This window comes from Loxodonta africana, chromosome 3 (genome assembly GCF_030014295.1).
Source record: "Loxodonta africana isolate mLoxAfr1 chromosome 3, mLoxAfr1.hap2, whole genome shotgun sequence".
Classification (NCBI taxonomy): domain Eukaryota; kingdom Metazoa; phylum Chordata; class Mammalia; order Proboscidea; family Elephantidae; genus Loxodonta; species Loxodonta africana.
Window position 1 is genome coordinate 162,062,283 of NC_087344.1, and position 17,082 is coordinate 162,079,364.

At 38.7% G+C, this 17,082-nt stretch overlaps 1 protein-coding gene across 3 annotated transcripts in view; it reads right to left on the bottom strand.

The window, feature by feature from the left end:
• HIPK1 (homeodomain interacting protein kinase 1) overlaps positions 1 to 17,082 on the bottom strand; it is a 50,898-nt gene that overhangs the window by 6,098 nt on the left and 27,718 nt on the right. For all 3 annotated transcript variants that reach the window (XM_064282393.1, XM_003409596.4, XM_064282394.1), the window contains exons 7-14: positions 16,705 to 16,867; positions 15,660 to 15,885; positions 8,786 to 8,907; positions 7,649 to 7,783; positions 4,878 to 5,020; positions 4,281 to 4,463; positions 3,596 to 3,802; positions 1,709 to 1,950 (exon numbers count right to left, since the gene is read on the bottom strand). In XM_064282393.1, coding sequence (XP_064138463.1) covers positions 1,709 to 1,950; positions 3,596 to 3,802; positions 4,281 to 4,463; positions 4,878 to 5,020; positions 7,649 to 7,783; positions 8,786 to 8,907; positions 15,660 to 15,885; positions 16,705 to 16,867 — 1,421 coding nt within the window. The remainder of the gene's footprint in view (positions 1 to 1,708; positions 1,951 to 3,595; positions 3,803 to 4,280; positions 4,464 to 4,877; positions 5,021 to 7,648; positions 7,784 to 8,785; positions 8,908 to 15,659; positions 15,886 to 16,704; positions 16,868 to 17,082) is intronic.

A 17,082-nucleotide genomic window follows, 5' to 3' on the forward strand; every position in this document is an offset into this window, starting at 1 on the left:
CAGATGGCATTATTGGTTCACATTTGTGTGTGATTTGCAAGAGTTAAGGCCTCAAGTGTATCTTATTTCCTCAATTACATTTATATCAGAAAAACAGAGACTGTATTATCCATTTCTTTCCTATCTTACTACAAAGCTCCATAAAGGATCTTCAAAAGGTTCACTCCAATAAACGAAACACTCCCTACCCCCAAGGAGCCTATGGCTTTATGTAGGAAGGGATAAAAAAAAGTACAGAAAAGTCAACATAAAACTCAGTAAGATGCTGGTAATTTTTAGGATATTGAAGAGTCAAAATGGTTTAAAGGAAGGCAAGATTATATCTTACTGGGCATTTACTTTCTTCAAATTCTAAGAAGATGCAGAATAGCTGAACGCAAAGTAAGATCAATTTTCAAAATTCTGCCTCCCTTTGTCAGTGTTCCCGTAAGGAAAACTAAAGCATTTATTAAGCAACCTGTAGGGTAGTCCGTATTCTTTGACCCACTAGTGGACAGAGCTCCCAATAATTCTGTTAAGTAGCCACGCATCAGGAAATTTTGCCTTGTCTGCAATGGGGCAGTCTACTTCTGAGGAGAACCACACAGATTTAACACAAAACCAGCTACTGTTGAGTTAACTCTGATACATGGCAACCCCATGTGTGTCAGAGTAGAACTGTGCTCCACAGGGTTTTCAATGGCTGATTTTTCAGAATTAGGTAGCCAAACCTTTCTTCCAAGGTGCCTCTGGGTGGACTAGAACCTTCAACCTTTCAGTTAGCAAGCAGGTGCATTACAATGCTCTCTCAAATTACAACCCCGTTTGTGTCCATAGCACCAACATAACCCATAGGAAAACATTATATAAGTAGGGCAGAGATGGCTGCTCTGACACCAAAAATTTATGCTCTCCTTCCTTGGTATGGTGTTGCCACTGGGAAGCGGCAGACAAGGACTACATTTCCTGGACCATCTTGCATCTAGGTGTGACTATGGGATCAGTTTTCACTATTTCCAGGCTAAAGAGGTTAAGAAGTATGTGTGCCCTCTCTAAACTTTCTTTCTCCTTCTGACTACAGGATTCTAGACTCTAGGGGACAACTAAGCCCCAAGATGGTCCTTAACTCACTGCAGGCCTACCAACCAGAAACATTTCCATTGGCAAGTTATATGAGTGAGACATAAACTTCTATTACTGCAGCTAGCATCACCCAGTAATGCAATAACTGAACTATGAAACATAAGCCCAGCATCTAACAGAGCAAAAAAGAAGGATACAATCAGGTTAATAATAAAACCAATAAAAAACATCACAGCTATGGCATTCAGTGAGAAAAGATCTAAAGAACATATTATTTGCCAGAAAACTTTTGCAGTTATTTTTAATATTATCAATTCCTGTCTACTTCTGTATTGTTTAATCACCCGTGGCAAATCTAATTGCCTCCCTTCCATGAGTTGTCCACCTTCTCCCATCAACAGTGAATGTTTCTAAAAGTACAAACTCATTTTTACATTAAGCCAGCAAAATAAGAGTAGAAAGATAAATTGATGGCCAAAAGTAATTTCATACTGCATAAAACTGATTTCTGAATTCAGTATTCCTTAAGAATATCTTTGTTACTAGTCTCTACACCACTGGTATAAGTAATATGGAGTAGATTATAGCATATTAAGCATACACACTCAAGAGGAGAATTCAACCTTAGCTGTGAAGATAAACTCACCTGAGGCCTGGGTTGCTACAGTGCAGTCACCAAGCTGAGTTTTCAGGGGAGGCACAATGATGGTACGGGTGCCAATGCCATCTGCCACGACTCTGCCAGGCCCCTCCAGAAGAGGTCCACTATTGCCCCGAAGAGCACTCAGGGTATCAGTGGAATACGGGCTGCTCAAGGAAGAGTCAGAGTCTGGAGAATCGTTGACAGTGACATAACTGATGACATTGGACCTCGGCTTCAGGCCAGAGCTGAGTAGAAGAAAATAACATAAAAATTCAACTGTTCTTTCAGCAATGTTTCTTAGTCTTCAGTCTTTCCCTCATAACAATGATGATGATGACAACAATCGTAATAATAGCAGCAGCAAAATTGTGACCAGAGTGCTTATTACGTATCACTCTTTATACTCTCCCTGCACCTCACGAACTCCTCATCCCAACCATATGATGTAGGTTCTATTATGCTCATTTTGCAGATTAGGCAGCTGAGGCATAGGAAGGTCAAGGCGCTTGCCCAAGGTCACACATTGATAAGTGGCGAAGACAGGATTCAGACCCTGGACAGGAGATTCCAGAGTTCACACCTCTAACAACTACTTCATACTGCGCCTCTTTAGCCATTTCCGTGCATAACTATTATTATTTTATAATTTTGCTTTTGTTGTTGTTGTTAACAATATACACAGCAAAACATACACTAATTCAACAGTTTCTACATGTACCATCAGTGACGTTGATTACATTCCTCGAGTTGGTGATGCACAATTACTTTAATGATGTTCTTCTAAGACCACTTTTTTATGTTACCTTTTACTATATTAAATGAAACTTTTCACAGTACCTTTTTCTTTCTTTTTTTTTAAATTCCTTCACTAATTGATCCCCATCTTACTAACTTCTTTCCTATTTTTCAATAGACCTAGCTCCAGTCAAAGCAATCCTGCTGGGTATATCTCATATATAACTTTCACCACTATTAAGCCATTCTTTCTCACTGAAAGGCTTACTTTTCTTCTCTTCCCCCATCATTGCAATGGCCACTTTCAAAACTTTGTTACAAGCCTACCATTTTACAGATCTGAACCACTTTATTCTAAACTTACTTTCAAATTCATTTCAACTTTATTTTTTCATGAGTCTATAACGTCTCCTAAGTTGCTTTCATGTGTGAATCTTATCTCCTTAAGTAAAAAGCAGGGTCAATACCTCCTCTGTATCCCTAATGCCAAAAGTCCAACAAAGGATCCAGCGCAGATCATGGCAACTGACTATGCTCACACTTTGAGAGAGGCGTCACAGTTCTTAAGCTTACCACTCCCTCTTAGTTAACTGCCCAGTTAAAGGCTTGGACTAAGGTGCCAGGGTAAGAGGATATAATCTGTTTTATTTCTTAACTATTTCCCATCATATAGCTGGGGGGGTGGTGGTGAGAAGGTAGCGCTACCTAAGTTACACCTCTTCCAAAGAGGCCTTTTCAGATTAAGCAATTGTATTCTGGAATTCATGAATTTCAAATAATCTCTTTTCTATCTATTCTTTCCAATTAATTGCTGTTCATATGCTTCCGTTGTGGCATCTGTTTTCAGATTATGACATTCCTTGAAGGCAGGGATCATGTCTGTAGTATAATGTGCATTCCAACCAGAGGAGCCTGTCAACTTAATATAAACCTGCTAGCCATTGTATCTGCAAGGCTACTTTAGCTGATGAACACGTATATTATAAAAAACTGAACAATGCTCAGTTACAGAAACTCAGCCAAAGCCAAAATATCTCTTTTTAACCCTTCCTTTCACAGCCAAAAAACTGGGCCGCTTAGCTGAAGCCAGCATTCTAAGATTCTAAGGCTAAAAGTACAAGGTGCAGAACCAGGAAACCACTGCGCCTGTCTTACCTACTGGGCTTGTATTTGTTGTCCTCTTCCTCATCAGTGTCACTGCGGATAGTGATGACACTCACAGGAGGGCTGGGAGTGTCTGGAATGATAATAGGCTGATGCTGATCTTGAACAGGAACTAGGGAATTATAAGAAGATGTGGTGCGAAGGGGGCTGCTTCCAACCAGAGAATAGACTTGGGAAGGCAGAACATCCAGAGAGGACCTGTAGGAAAGGGTCAAAAGGAAAGCCTGCTCAACCCTTGGCCCTCAAAATTGCACATCCCTTCCCCAGAACTCTTTCCATTTGTTCTTTGATTCCTTTTTCACCTTATCATTAAGCTAAAGCAGTGAACTATAAAAATCCCAAGCACAGGAACACCAAAATACAAAAGAAATTTCATTTTTATATGCTCTTTAACTTGGAGTCAAATTTCACTCTGTAAAGTGGGCAGAAAAATAAAAACATCATCATACATTAAACATCATAAAGAAGGCCTGGATTCAAAGTGGTAGCTGGAGAAAGAATGATCAGAACCAGGACACACCTGTTTGCATGCCCAGATGAAAGTCAGCTTTTCCTCTGTCTGGCAGGTACTTCCTGCTGCTTACCAAAAGTGTTTACACCACAACACTCCAAATGGTGGGCAACAGATCTCTCAAACTGGCATCATTTCTAACTCTCAGCTCTAATCAAGACTTACTTAGAAGAGACTGGAGCAGGCTGCTTATTCTTCTTTGAAGGGAGGGAAGTGGGTTGTTGTTGTCTGACAACATGGGCAACGCCGACGTTCAGGGGCTGAGCGGTGGCCAATGTCACGTGGTTAGTCAGCAAGGATGGCTGCTGCATGATAGTGCTGTACTGGTTGCCATGAGAGTGGGCATTCCTGTGGCAACAGCAAAAAACAGAGAGGAGGGAATCAAAAAACACGGGGGGATCAGGACCAAATCAGGTATTAAAAGCAACTGAAACAGCTAAATACAGCTGTGTTTTATTTTTAAAGTTGAAGACTTAGATTACAAACCTTAGGATCTTAATGTATGGTTTCTAAGGGCTTAAGGCTTTCTTTAAATCTGGAGTAAATGATTCATGATCTTAGAACCTACTATTCTTTTCTTTATTCAAAGTTTTCTTATAACTCCATTTCCTGGCCTGATATGGATGGTTTTCTTCAGGGGTTTCAAATGGAGATGAATTTCTCCTTTCCTTTTCTTCTTCCCAGTGCCTCCAGATCCTTAGGTACTCTACCCGAAGGGCTCTGCCCTTACAGATACCCCAGAGAGAAACACAGGGCACTTGCCTCCAGTCGGCTAGCTGCTGGCCACTCCCCACGGCCTCTGGAATTACTGCTGTGGGCTGGACAGAGTTGTGAAGAGCTACCCCAGGCAATTGTTGCCAAGTTGAAGGCAGGAGAATTTGTTGGGTTCCTCCAGGCCAAGCTTGCTGTAAGGAAACACACACAGAGAGACCCAAGACTTAACTCATTTTTAGCTTTTTCTTTCATTTTTTAGATGAAAGAAAATTTCGTATCTTAAAAGAAGTTTCTTGCAGATTGTTAACTTGCAGAGAGTATAAAAGAAAGGTCAGAGGGGCTCAAGGCTACAAATCTTATCAACAGGGAAAGAAAACACACTGCCTTCTCTTGGCCACCTCCCATAGCCTGATCACCAGGGTATAGAGAAAAGAAGACCTCTGTGGTAAGAGTTTCTATCATACCCTAGAAGAAAGGAGTCTGAAAGCTCAGCAGTGGGCGCTGGTTAAATGCTGGAGCACTGTTTTAACAAAGATTTTCATATGTATACCTAGAAAGAGTTAAGAGAACTCCCTTGAGATTAAAAACAGGAATTTCAAAATTTGAGTCCTAATCAGCTAACTCATCAGGGTCAATTCACCCATAAAACAAAGGGCAGAATTTTTCACTGTTTTGAAAGGGTAGTACTTGGAAAACGGAGCCAGATGTGGATGACCAAAGGCCAAAATCCTTTGGCAAACAAGCTTATGCTAGCAAGAGGAAGCTAACCTCATCATTTATAGCCATATGGCGGAATTTAAAAATAAGGCAATAAGTAAAATATTTTAAAAATAGATGCAAAGTGCATCAAATTTTGTTTTTAATAGTCATGTAAGATATATTTAAATATCATTTATAGAAAGAAACTTCAACATAAAAACTGATCATTACAAGCAAACACATCATTTCTAGTTTTTAACAAGCCATGTCACTTGCAATAGACTGAGTAACAAATACGTTCTCTGTACTTCTTACTCAGAAAAATTCTGGCATTTTCTGAGAAAATGGGAACAGATTTGAAAGTTTCCTTTTTAAACTTGAATTTCTGCAGTACAATTACCTACAGTGCTTGGGTACATATGGTTCTGTTTCTTGAATTTTGAACTGCAAGCCCATCAACACGCACTGTTTCAAAAATATTTCTGCAAGTAACAGATCCACTCGTTACAAATACCGGTTCCAAAAAAGAAGCCTTCAAAGCAGAGAAACTGCAAACACGTCTGCTACCATAAGCAGAATTTAAAACAAAACAAAACAAAACAAAAAATAAGAGAAGTATGTTAAGTCACACCATGCGTCTTTCCATAAGCCAACACCTGCACAAGACAAAGCATGTAGTTTAATACAGAGCAAGAAATAACATTCCAACGTGAGGCAGAATTCTGGCGTTCCAAGCGACGAACTGTTTTGACAGAAGAAGGACAAAAATATGCAAAGCTTAGCAAATGGCTAATGCAAACTTAAGAGAAGCAGCAAAGGAGATGTGTCAACTAACGTTCCCAACCTTGAAACCATAGGTGAGGAAGGGGCTTGGATCAATCAAGGTTGGAAATACATCTGATTCCCTTGCACTCAGGTTTTATGCTTATAATTAATTTGGAGGTGATAAAGACTTTTAAACTGAAAACAGAACACATTCTAACAACCAAAGTATGTTTCTGGAAGTGTTTTCACTCATATGAGTACTTGAGAAACAACAAAAGACATATTTAAAGCTACTTCGAAAGATGTAGAAATATCAGGATTCAAAAGTATCAGTTAGGTTTTCAAATGCTTACCTAATTTTGAAGTTTCAAGTAATGAAATGCTGGATCTCCAATAAGCAATTCTAACTCCCCCAAATAAACCAAAAGACAACCAAACATCACTATTAAGGTGACAAATCCTAAAATACAACTCGAAGTCCTGCTTCTTTGTTTTTCCTATCTCTAAGCCCTATACTATTTCATTTGCTGCTGTAGTCAGTTATTATTCCCATGGCTTTTAATAACAAAGGCGTATTTGCATAAAGTTTGTTGGCCAAATTTTCACCTTAGTATAAAGATCCATTTGTAAAACATTTTTCTATAAACCCCTATAAATTAGCTCACCTTTAATTTCAACCAACAAATGGAATATGATCTAAAGGCACTTTTCTAAAGGGATCATTTTTAAACGGATATAAGCTGCCACTGATCACGAGTGGCAAAAAGAGCTATCTTCACATATTCATAGAAGGAAGGTTAATATCAACTAATAAAGCTATAAATTAAGAGCATCTTAAGCATTTCTACATGCACAGCACTTTTAAAAGGTTAAAAGAGCAAAATAAAGAAGGAAGCTAACTTGCCAAGGAGTTCAAATTTTGGCCATCCAGGTACCTGTAGCAGAGCCAAACTAAAGGCCATTTCCTTCATTCTCAAGGATCAGAGGGTAAAAGATAGGGCAGAAAGCAGATAACAGGGTTGACACTCTTCTGAGGCTACACCAAGAGCTTTACTCACACTAAGCTGGCAAAGAAGAATCAAGAGATCTTGCTCTTGACAGAGCCATAAGGAACATCAGAGTCAAGCACTGCTTCAGCAAACGTTGGGGAGGAAAACAATGAAACATTACAGATGCAGCAAGAACACAGCCACAAGACGGCACATGCTTCCATGCCCTCTGCAAAGTCTAAGTTAAAATTTTTTTTGAAAAATGAGAAAACCAGAAGAAAACAGAACAAAAACAAAAAAGGAAAAATAAACAAGAAAGAAACCGAAGAAACTCCGTTAGTAACACAATCAAGTGAGGGGAATTACCAGTACAGCGGCAGTCTGTTCAACCAGCGCCGGCCGGCCGGCTGCGCAGCTCAGAGTAAAGGGCACCGCATACTGCGGTGTGATGGTGGCTACTTGAGGATGGAGAGTTGCTACCATTAGTGGTGTACAGCTTCCCTGAAACGTAGATCAGGCAGGTGAGTGAAACAAACACGGAGGCAGGTTATCTGGATTCAGAAGGGTTTTCATTCCCCCCAAGTTATTACCAACAATAATAACTTCATATCGCCTAAACGTATGTACCAAACACAACCTTCCCCTTCAATTCTGCACAGCATTCGCCCACTAGGTCAAATGTCAATGGCCTAAAGCAAAAACATATAGAAATCCTTCCTGGGCCAGATTCAGGGGATTGGTTCCACAAAAGTCAGTTAACTAAGGCATTTACTCAGAGTTCCTTCTCCTCATCCTCATCAAGTAGGGTTTTTGGATTTCAGAGTTTTCCATGTATCATGGGCCACAAATAGAATTTAAGAAGTTTGTCGCTTATATAAATAGCTCATGATTTTCTTGATCATCTTAGTAGCACGTTCCACAGGAAGTACAAAGTTTTAAAGCTTTCTTTAAGAAGTTTGTTGCTTATATAAATAGCTCATGATTTTCTTGATCATCTTAGTAGCACGTTCCACAGGAAGTACAAAGTTTTAAAGCTTTCTACCGCCTGGCTAAACACAAGGAATGAAAGAACGTAATAGTTAAAGAGGCATCTGGATGTGATCCAGCCTCTCAACCCAGATGAAATTCTCAAAGAGTAAGCAACATGGCCACTAAATGAGCAAGAGGGTAACTTTATATTTTTAGAGTCAAATGTTTCACGTATATTATTATACCTTTATGAGTTCCAAGTTAAAAAAATTAACTTCATCCCTCAAAATTAGAGTAAACTTACTCAGAAGATAGATTTTCAATGTCCCTGCAAGTCTAAGGAAGACACTGGCAGAGTTGCACTAGTGTTAGGAATGAGTATATCGTCCCATCTGGATGTCTCGTTTCTAAGTCCACTGAATCACGACCAAGAAAGATCTTTTAGTTAAAGCAAATACCATTTGCCCGGAAAAAATATCTGATTCTCAACACTTCTTCAGCAATATTGAGTACCCAGGCTCCTCTGGCGTTTACCTGTGTAAGAACTCCCGACTGAATCTGTAGTGGCTGAGCAGCTGGTGCCTGGGGTACAATTGGCACGGCATTATCCATCCTCACAGGGAATCCAGAATGCTTTGTTGTCGCTTGTAATCCAGCTGTTGACAACATCATCAGCGTTAAACTATTCTGATAGGTCTGGAGTCACTGTTTCTTTTGCTTTTAGCTTTTCTGCTCAAATAATCTATTAACCAGATTTTATTTCTAAACACTGAAGACAAAGTTCCATAAAACTCTTGGGAGTTAAGAAAGGGAGACTTGGTTAATAAGATGTGTGATACAGGGAGGGCTGGTTTAAGGAAATTCTAAATTCTATTTTTATCCAACAAAACTTAAAATATAACACTCATCCCCATTAACCACATAGGCACACACACAAAAAAAACTCCACTTAGTAAGTTACATTTACCTTTTAATATACAAGTGGTAAAAGTGTTTTTTAAATTGTAATTATTAAAAGCAAAGTGTTGAATATAATGATAACTTTTGGTTAATCAGATAAGAAAAAATTATGAAAAGCTCAACAATTTATCATCTAAGTTACCCTTTTGTTTAAAATGTATTAAGTAGATGTTTTTCCCCGATCCTCAAAATATAACTCAATTCACAAATTAGTCACATATTTCATTTTCAACCAGTATGTGAATAGAAGAAATTATGCCAAAAGTAAAAAACAAAAACACAAAACTTGTTGCTGTTGAGTTGATTCCAACTCAGAGAGATTCTAAAGGACAGAGCAGAACTGCCTCAAAGGGTTTCCAAGGAGCAGCTGGTGGATTTGAACTGTCAACCTTTTGGTTAGCAGCCACCAGGGCCTATTAAAACTACAGACATTTTGGTTTTACGGACACACTTTCTTCCTATTTTCAAAATCTGCTCCTGTCATTGACAGCTTTTTAATAAAGCTCTTTCGTGGCTAATGGACAGCTATGAAAATAAAGAACTCCCTGCTGCCATAGCAGCAAAAATGTTTTTGATAAAATGTTTTCAGCAAAGGCCTGTGATGTCAGCTTTACTCTACTGTCACCATCTTTAAAACACTAACCATGTCTCATTTACCTTTTTATTCATTCTGTTCTGGGCAAAAATGCTGAATAAATATTCCCTACAAATAGACTGTCTCATCCTGGGAAAAGGGGGCTCCAGGGTTCTCCCTTTTGCCAAGGCTTGAGAGACTTCAAAGCTCTCTTCTAAACCTATCGAAACTTTCGATGTAGAGAATTTTAAGTTTCTATTATGCCTCCTTACCAGATGGAGCACACAGAAATCAAACTGATTATATCTGTAGAAAAAGTCGATAGAAAAGCTCAATATCACCAGTCAGAACAAGGCCAGGGGCCAACTGTAGAACAGACCATCAATTGCTCATATGCAAGTTCAAGCTGAAACTGAAGAAAATCAGAGCAAGTCCATGAGAGCCAAAATATGACCTTGAGTTTATTCTACCTGAATTTAAAGACCATCTGAAGAATACATTTGATGCACTGAGCACTAGTGACTGAAGACCAGACGAGCTGAGGAATGACATCAAGGACAAAATACATGAAGAAAGCAAGAGGTCATTGAAAGACATGAAAAAAAGAAAAGACCAAGATGGATGTCAGAGGAGGTTCTGAAACTTGCTCTCGAACATCGAGCAGCTAAAGCAAAAGGAAGAATTGATGACGTAAAAGAACTGAACAGAAGATTTCAAAGGGTGGCTCGAGAAGACAAAGTAAACTATTATAACGACATGTACAAAGAGCTGGAGATGGAAAACCAAAAGGGAAGAACACACTTGGTGTTTCTCAAGCTGAAAGAACTGAAGAAAAAATTCAAGCCTCGAGTTGCAATAGTGAAGGATTCCATGGGGAAAATATTAAACAACGCAGGAAGCATCAAAAGAAGATGGAAGGAATACACAGAGTCATTACACCAAAAAGAATTAGTCGATGTTCAACCACTTCAAGAGGTAGCATATGATCAGGAACCGATGGTACCGAAGGAAGAAGTCCAAGCTGCTCTGAAGGCATTGGTGAAAAACAAGGCTTCAGGAATTGATGGAATATCAATTGAGATGTTGCAACAAACAGATGCAGCACTGGAGGTGCTCACTCGTCTATGCCAAGAAATATGGAAGACAGCTTCCTGGCCAACTGACTGGAAGAGATCCATATTTATGCCTACTCCCAAGAAAGGTGATCCAACTGAATGTGGAAATTATAGAACGATATCATTAATATCACATGCAACCAAAATTTTGCGGAAGATCATTCAAAAACGGTTGCAGCAGTATATCAAGAGGGAACTGCCAGAAACTCAGGCCAGTTTCAGGAGAGGACGTGGAACCAGGGATATCATTGCTGATGTCAGATGGACCCTGGCTGAAAGCAGAGAATACCAGAAGGATGTTTACCTGTGTTTTATTGACTATGCAAGGCATTCAACCGTGTGGATCATAACAAACTACGGATAACGTTGCAAAGAATGGGAATCCAGAACACATAATTGTGCTCACGAGGCAACTTTACATAGATCAAGAGGCGGTTGTTCGGACAGAACAAGGGGATACTGATTGGTTTAAAGTCAGGAAAGGTGTCAGTTAGGGTTGTATTCTTTCACCATACCTATTCTGTCTGTATGCTGGGCAAATAATCCGAGGAGCTGGACTATATGAAGGAGAATGGGGCATGAGGATTGGAAGAAGATTCATTAACAACCTGCATTATGCAGATGACACAACCTTGCTTGCTGAAAGTGAAGAGGACTTGAAGCACTTACTAATGAAGATCAAGGACCATAGCCTTCAGTATGGATTGCACCTCAACGTAAAGAAAACAAAAATCCTCACAACTGGACCAATGAGCAACATCATGATAAGCAGAGAAAAGATTGAAGTTGTCCAGGATTTCATTTTACTTGGATCCACAATCAACAGCCATGGAAGCAACAGTCAAGAAATCAAAAGATGCATCGCGTTGGGTAAATCTGCTGCAAAGGACCTCTTTAAAGTGTTGAAGAGCAAAGATGTTACCTTGAAGACTAAGGTACGCCTGACCAAAGCCATGGTATTTTCAATCGCATCATATGCATGTGAAAGCTGGACAATGAATAAGGAAGACTGAAGAAGAATTGATGCCTTTGAATTGTGGTGTTAGCAAAGAATATTGAATATACCATGGACTGCCAAAAGAATGAACAAATCTGTCTTGGAAGAAGTACAACCAGAATGCTCCTTAGAAGCAAGGATGGTGAGACTGTGTCTTACATACTTTAGACATGTTGTCAGGAGGGATCAATCCCTGGAGAAGGACATCATGCTTGGTGAAGTACAGGGTCAGTGGAAAAGAGGAAGACCCTCAACGAGGTGGATTAACACAGTGGCTGCAACAATGAGCTCAAGCATAACGATTGTAAGGATGGCTCAGGACTGGGCTGTGTTTCGTTCTGTTGTGCGTAGGGTCGTATGAGTCGGATCCGACTCGAAGGTACCTAACAATAACAACAATTATGCTTCCAATTCACTAATGCCCACAGTTTCGTTAAGTGAGGATATGCCCATTTTAATTACAACATTCCTTCAGTGACATTTTCTAAGGTATCAGCAATCAATTTCTCTTAATGTTGTTATGGAGGTGCCATATAAGTCATAACCGTAATACTGTTGTTTCCAGCAAATTAGTCTTCTAATTTTCCATTTTAGTAATTTACTAACAGGTTAACATAAAGGAAAATACAATCTAGAAATGTTCAAAATAAGAGGGACTAGTAAAATTTTAATTGAAACATTCTTAAAGTGACTTAAAAAAACATGCTTCTTGTATTTAGGAAAAAAAAAAGGGAGGTAACCAATCCAGGTATCAAGATCAAAATAATGCCAGTCATGCTTCCTTAGACTATGCTATCTAATAAGAAAGCTAAGCAACATCCAAATTTTTGTCTATATTCCCAGGATACATGGCTAACTACAAGACAGTATCAGTCTTGTAGTAAAAACCTCCTACAAATTGGAGGAACTGAGGAAGCGAAATTTCAGGCGGTAATGTTCGCTATAAAAGCTCATTTACAGCTTCCACGGTGATGAGTAAAAAGAGACAAAACTATAGAATAGTTACCACTAAGCGAAATGTGTATCTATTCTAGTTAATGGGAATAGTACGGAGAGTAGTATTTACAGTAAACTTCTTGCCGTCAAGTTGATTCTGACTCATAGCGACCCTACAGGCAGAGGAGAATTGCCCCACGAGGTTTCTAAAGTTGTAAATCTTTACAGAAGCAGACTGCCACATCTTTCTCCTGTGGAGCAGCTGGTGGGTTCAAACTGCTGACCCTCTGGTTAGCAGTTGAATGCTTAACCACTGTGCCACCAGAGTTCCTTAGTACTTATAGTATTGACTACAAATATGACTCTCAGATACCTATAATTTAGGCTAATCCACAGCAATCAAACTAGTTTAAAACTAGTTTCTCCAGGGAACCACAAGTGGAAACAAATAAGAAAAGGTAACGATTTTGGAAGGTTCTCCCATTATCCTGAACTAAGAAGGATGACTTTTGTTTTGGGGGGTTTTATTTGATAAAACCCAAACCCACTGCCGTTGAATCGATTCCAACTCATAGCAACCCTATAGGACAGAGTAGAACTCCCCGTTTCCAAGGAGCACCTGGTGGATTCAAACTGCCGACCTTTTGGTTAGCAGCCGCAGCACTTAACCACTATGCCACTACGGTCTCAAAAAAAAAAAGATACATACTCACAGACCATTAAACAAAGTAGTGGTGATGGCTGTACAACATGGTGAACGTAATTAATATTACTGAATTATACACAAGAATGGTTGAAATGGCAAATGTTTTGTAATACATACTCTACCACAATTTAAAAAAAAAGAAACTTTAAGTATGGAAAGAAACATAAAACTGCCTAGCTGGTGACAGTCTATCCTCCTCTAGGTATACAGGTATTTTACAAAAGAGCAGATGGTGAAAGAAAAGTGGGCAACCTGGAATAAAGGACCGTTGGGCAGAAACCAGCATATGGCTGCAGCTGGCAAAGCAATCGAAAACCTCTTACAGCTACCGGAGACTAAATACTAATAGGCAGTACAGAATAACCCTTAAAAATACATAAGCTATGGACCCCACTGCCTGGGTTTAAATCATTGTTCTGCCAGTAACTCACTATAATACTTTGGGCAGATGAAGAATTGTGTATAGTTTTCTCATCTATAAATTGGGGATAATGACATTAGCTACCTCCTAGAGTTTTTGTGAGAAGTTAATACATGTAAAAAGCACTTAGAACTGTATCTGACATTGAGTAATACATATCAGATAACATAAATCATCTTAATTTTAAAACTCCCTTTTATTTGGAAATTTAAAACTTTGCTCTACCTAGTGTCTCAGACTATTCAGACTGTCTAGTTAGGGGGAAAAAAAAATCCCAATGCTTACACTTACTTAATTATACCAAAAGGGGATATCCTACTTTTTTCCCTCTATCTCTTCTGTTTATATTTTGTTTCGTTAAATGAATTCAAAAGTACTCCTGTCTCATTTCTTAAGTATCACCCAAGAAGCAGCAGCAAACTTCAGAGTTGCACATCTGAAACCTATCCCAATGAAATACATATTTTGGAAAAGGGGGGAGGAGAGGCTAGTTTGCTAAATTTAGTAGAAGCATAACTCAACGTATAACTCGAAGTATAGAATTTACTATTATGAAGCATATGCAGAAAATAATTTGGTACATGAGGCTTAATTTGCATTTACAGGTTTGGAATCTGCTCCTCCGCTCTCCCTGTGGTTTCTCCCTGGTTTACATCGCTATTGCTCTCCTGTCCTCCCGGTAATCTTTCAGTCTCCCCTAGCCCCTCTTTTCCTTCTGCTTGCACCGACTCTGTCAGAAACCAAACAAACAAAAGAGTCACAATAAGTAACTGAAGTAAAAAGATAAAAATGCTACCCACTTCTATGTAAAGTGCTATGAGAAGCCTGGTTTCTTGCCACAAGTTTATTGCCACAGGTGCTGACACTAACTTCCTATTGCGGAAGTCAAGTGTGTTGTCAGGAAATTTCCTTAAAATAATTTAGCCACTTGAATGGCTCACCAAATCAAAAAATATATATTTTCCATATTTCAGAAAAAAAAGCACTGGACTGGATTTCCAGTACAACAGTAGGAAAATGAGGAAGGACAGGAATGTGAAAATTATAATCTTATTGTAACACATGGAGACAGCGCCTCCTTTTTCAGCTACTTTGTTCCTCTGTTGATGGGAGCTTGCAAGGAACAATACAATTCATAAGCCAAAGCAGATAACCCTAACGCCTTCCCCACACAAGCCTTTCCGCTTAGAGAATGATCTTTATTTCTCTGAGTGTGACTTACGAGGTTTCTACATTTTTAAGTATGATATCTACAGTCTAGAATACAATTGCCTTTTATTTGGAACACGTATTTTTACTTTAAGTGGAGTAATATGAGAAATAAGATTGAATATGCAAAAATTCTGTTTACAACAAATTTTTTCAGGATGTATATAGTCTGCATATTGACAGATATAAACTTACATGAGATATATGACATTGGTACAAGGCCTCAATGGGCAAGAAAACTGATATTAGGCAGTTCAATTAAGGAAATATTAAACTCCAACGAAGTGTCAGGGAGCATTATAATTAGACAAATAACTAATATAAAAAGCAGAAACCCACTTTGTGATACCAGCTAATTTTACTTTCATTTTCAGAGAAAGAGTTGAAATTTGTCAAAGGTAAGAACTTAACTAGAGGCCTAAAATAAGGATTTCCCTAAATCAGGTACGTCTGAGAGAATGCCGTATAATACAGGAGCTTCCCCACTTACTTTGAAAAGCAGGTGGACATACTATAAACGTTTGTTGGAATGGATCTGTCTGAGTGCAAATCTGGGTGGTTCCAGGCTGCAAGGAAACACCCTGCTGGGCAACTCCAGGAACTGGCGCTGCAGATGATGGGTACAAAGCAGACTGGTAGTTCAGCAGTGAGACATCTGAATTAGCCAGAGAAAGAGTAGCAGCTGCTGCAGTAGAACTAGAAGCTAGAACGCTGGCCTAAAAACAAAAAGATTATATTTATATACCGGTATAAAGTAGAAATAACAGTATTTTTACATAAACAGAATCTATCCACAAAAACTTATGAGTTTAAAAAAACATGTTAGCTTTTTTTGAAATAACTTCCTGCTTCAGAAATTAGGATTTCCCAATCCCTAAATTAAAGGCATATTATAAGATCAAATAAGCAAACAAAGAACAAAAAAAAAGTCCTGTACTACCTGAGGCTATATACGCCCCGAACTCTTTCTGTGTAAAAAGTTCTTGAAAGTTAGATTCCACCAAATCTTACTTACATGCTTACCATTGTAAAAGATCTAGCTAAAAAATTGGCAAGCTTACTTTTTTAGAAACATGCTTAAATATAAATATCCCTGGTTAGCAAACAAATGCAAAATCACCTCTTACAGTTAATTACTGGAAACACCCTTTAACACATGTTATGAGACATAAAATTTTTTTCTTAACAAGGAGAAAGAGAGCCTTTTGGCTTAAGTCAGTGCAACTAACAGCAGTATAGTAGTCAGTAGTATGATAGGTTCCATTTATTTAATGGCATTAAGACTAAGAGGCCATAGGTAGGCCTTTGTACTTAACTTTTACCAGCATGTGAGCAGCAGGCATTAATAATGATCTTTTAATAGTGTCTATCAGTTTACCCTGGCTTTCCATCACTTTTGCCAAGTAAATAATTCTTTTAAAAGCAACAAAACTATGAAAGCAAAAGACTGGTTCCTTTACCTCACACTGTACTCTTACTAGTTTCTTTATGCTATCCTTCCTAGCCTTGAATTTCAAAAAACATTGACCGAATACCTGATTGTGAACTGTATTGAGCTGGTTGCTGAAGCTCATGGTTAGATTTGTGCTTGTATTGGGGGCAACATGCGTAGTGAACGGGCTCTTGATCTGACTCACTGTATCATACATGTGAACCCTCCGCTTGCAGATCTCCATGTTCTGGAAACAGGACTTCACACTGAAAAAGAGATTGAAGATTCACTGAAATGACTGCTAGATTTACACAAACAGCAAATAACTCACAATGAACATGGATCAAAGTTATTTTTCCCCCCTAAGTACTCTCAGATAAAATGAATTAAGAGTTTTCGTATAACCATAAAAAGGAAAACAACACATCCAATTTTTAATCTCACAAGAAGGAAAAGCATCAATGAGCCAAATATACCAAAA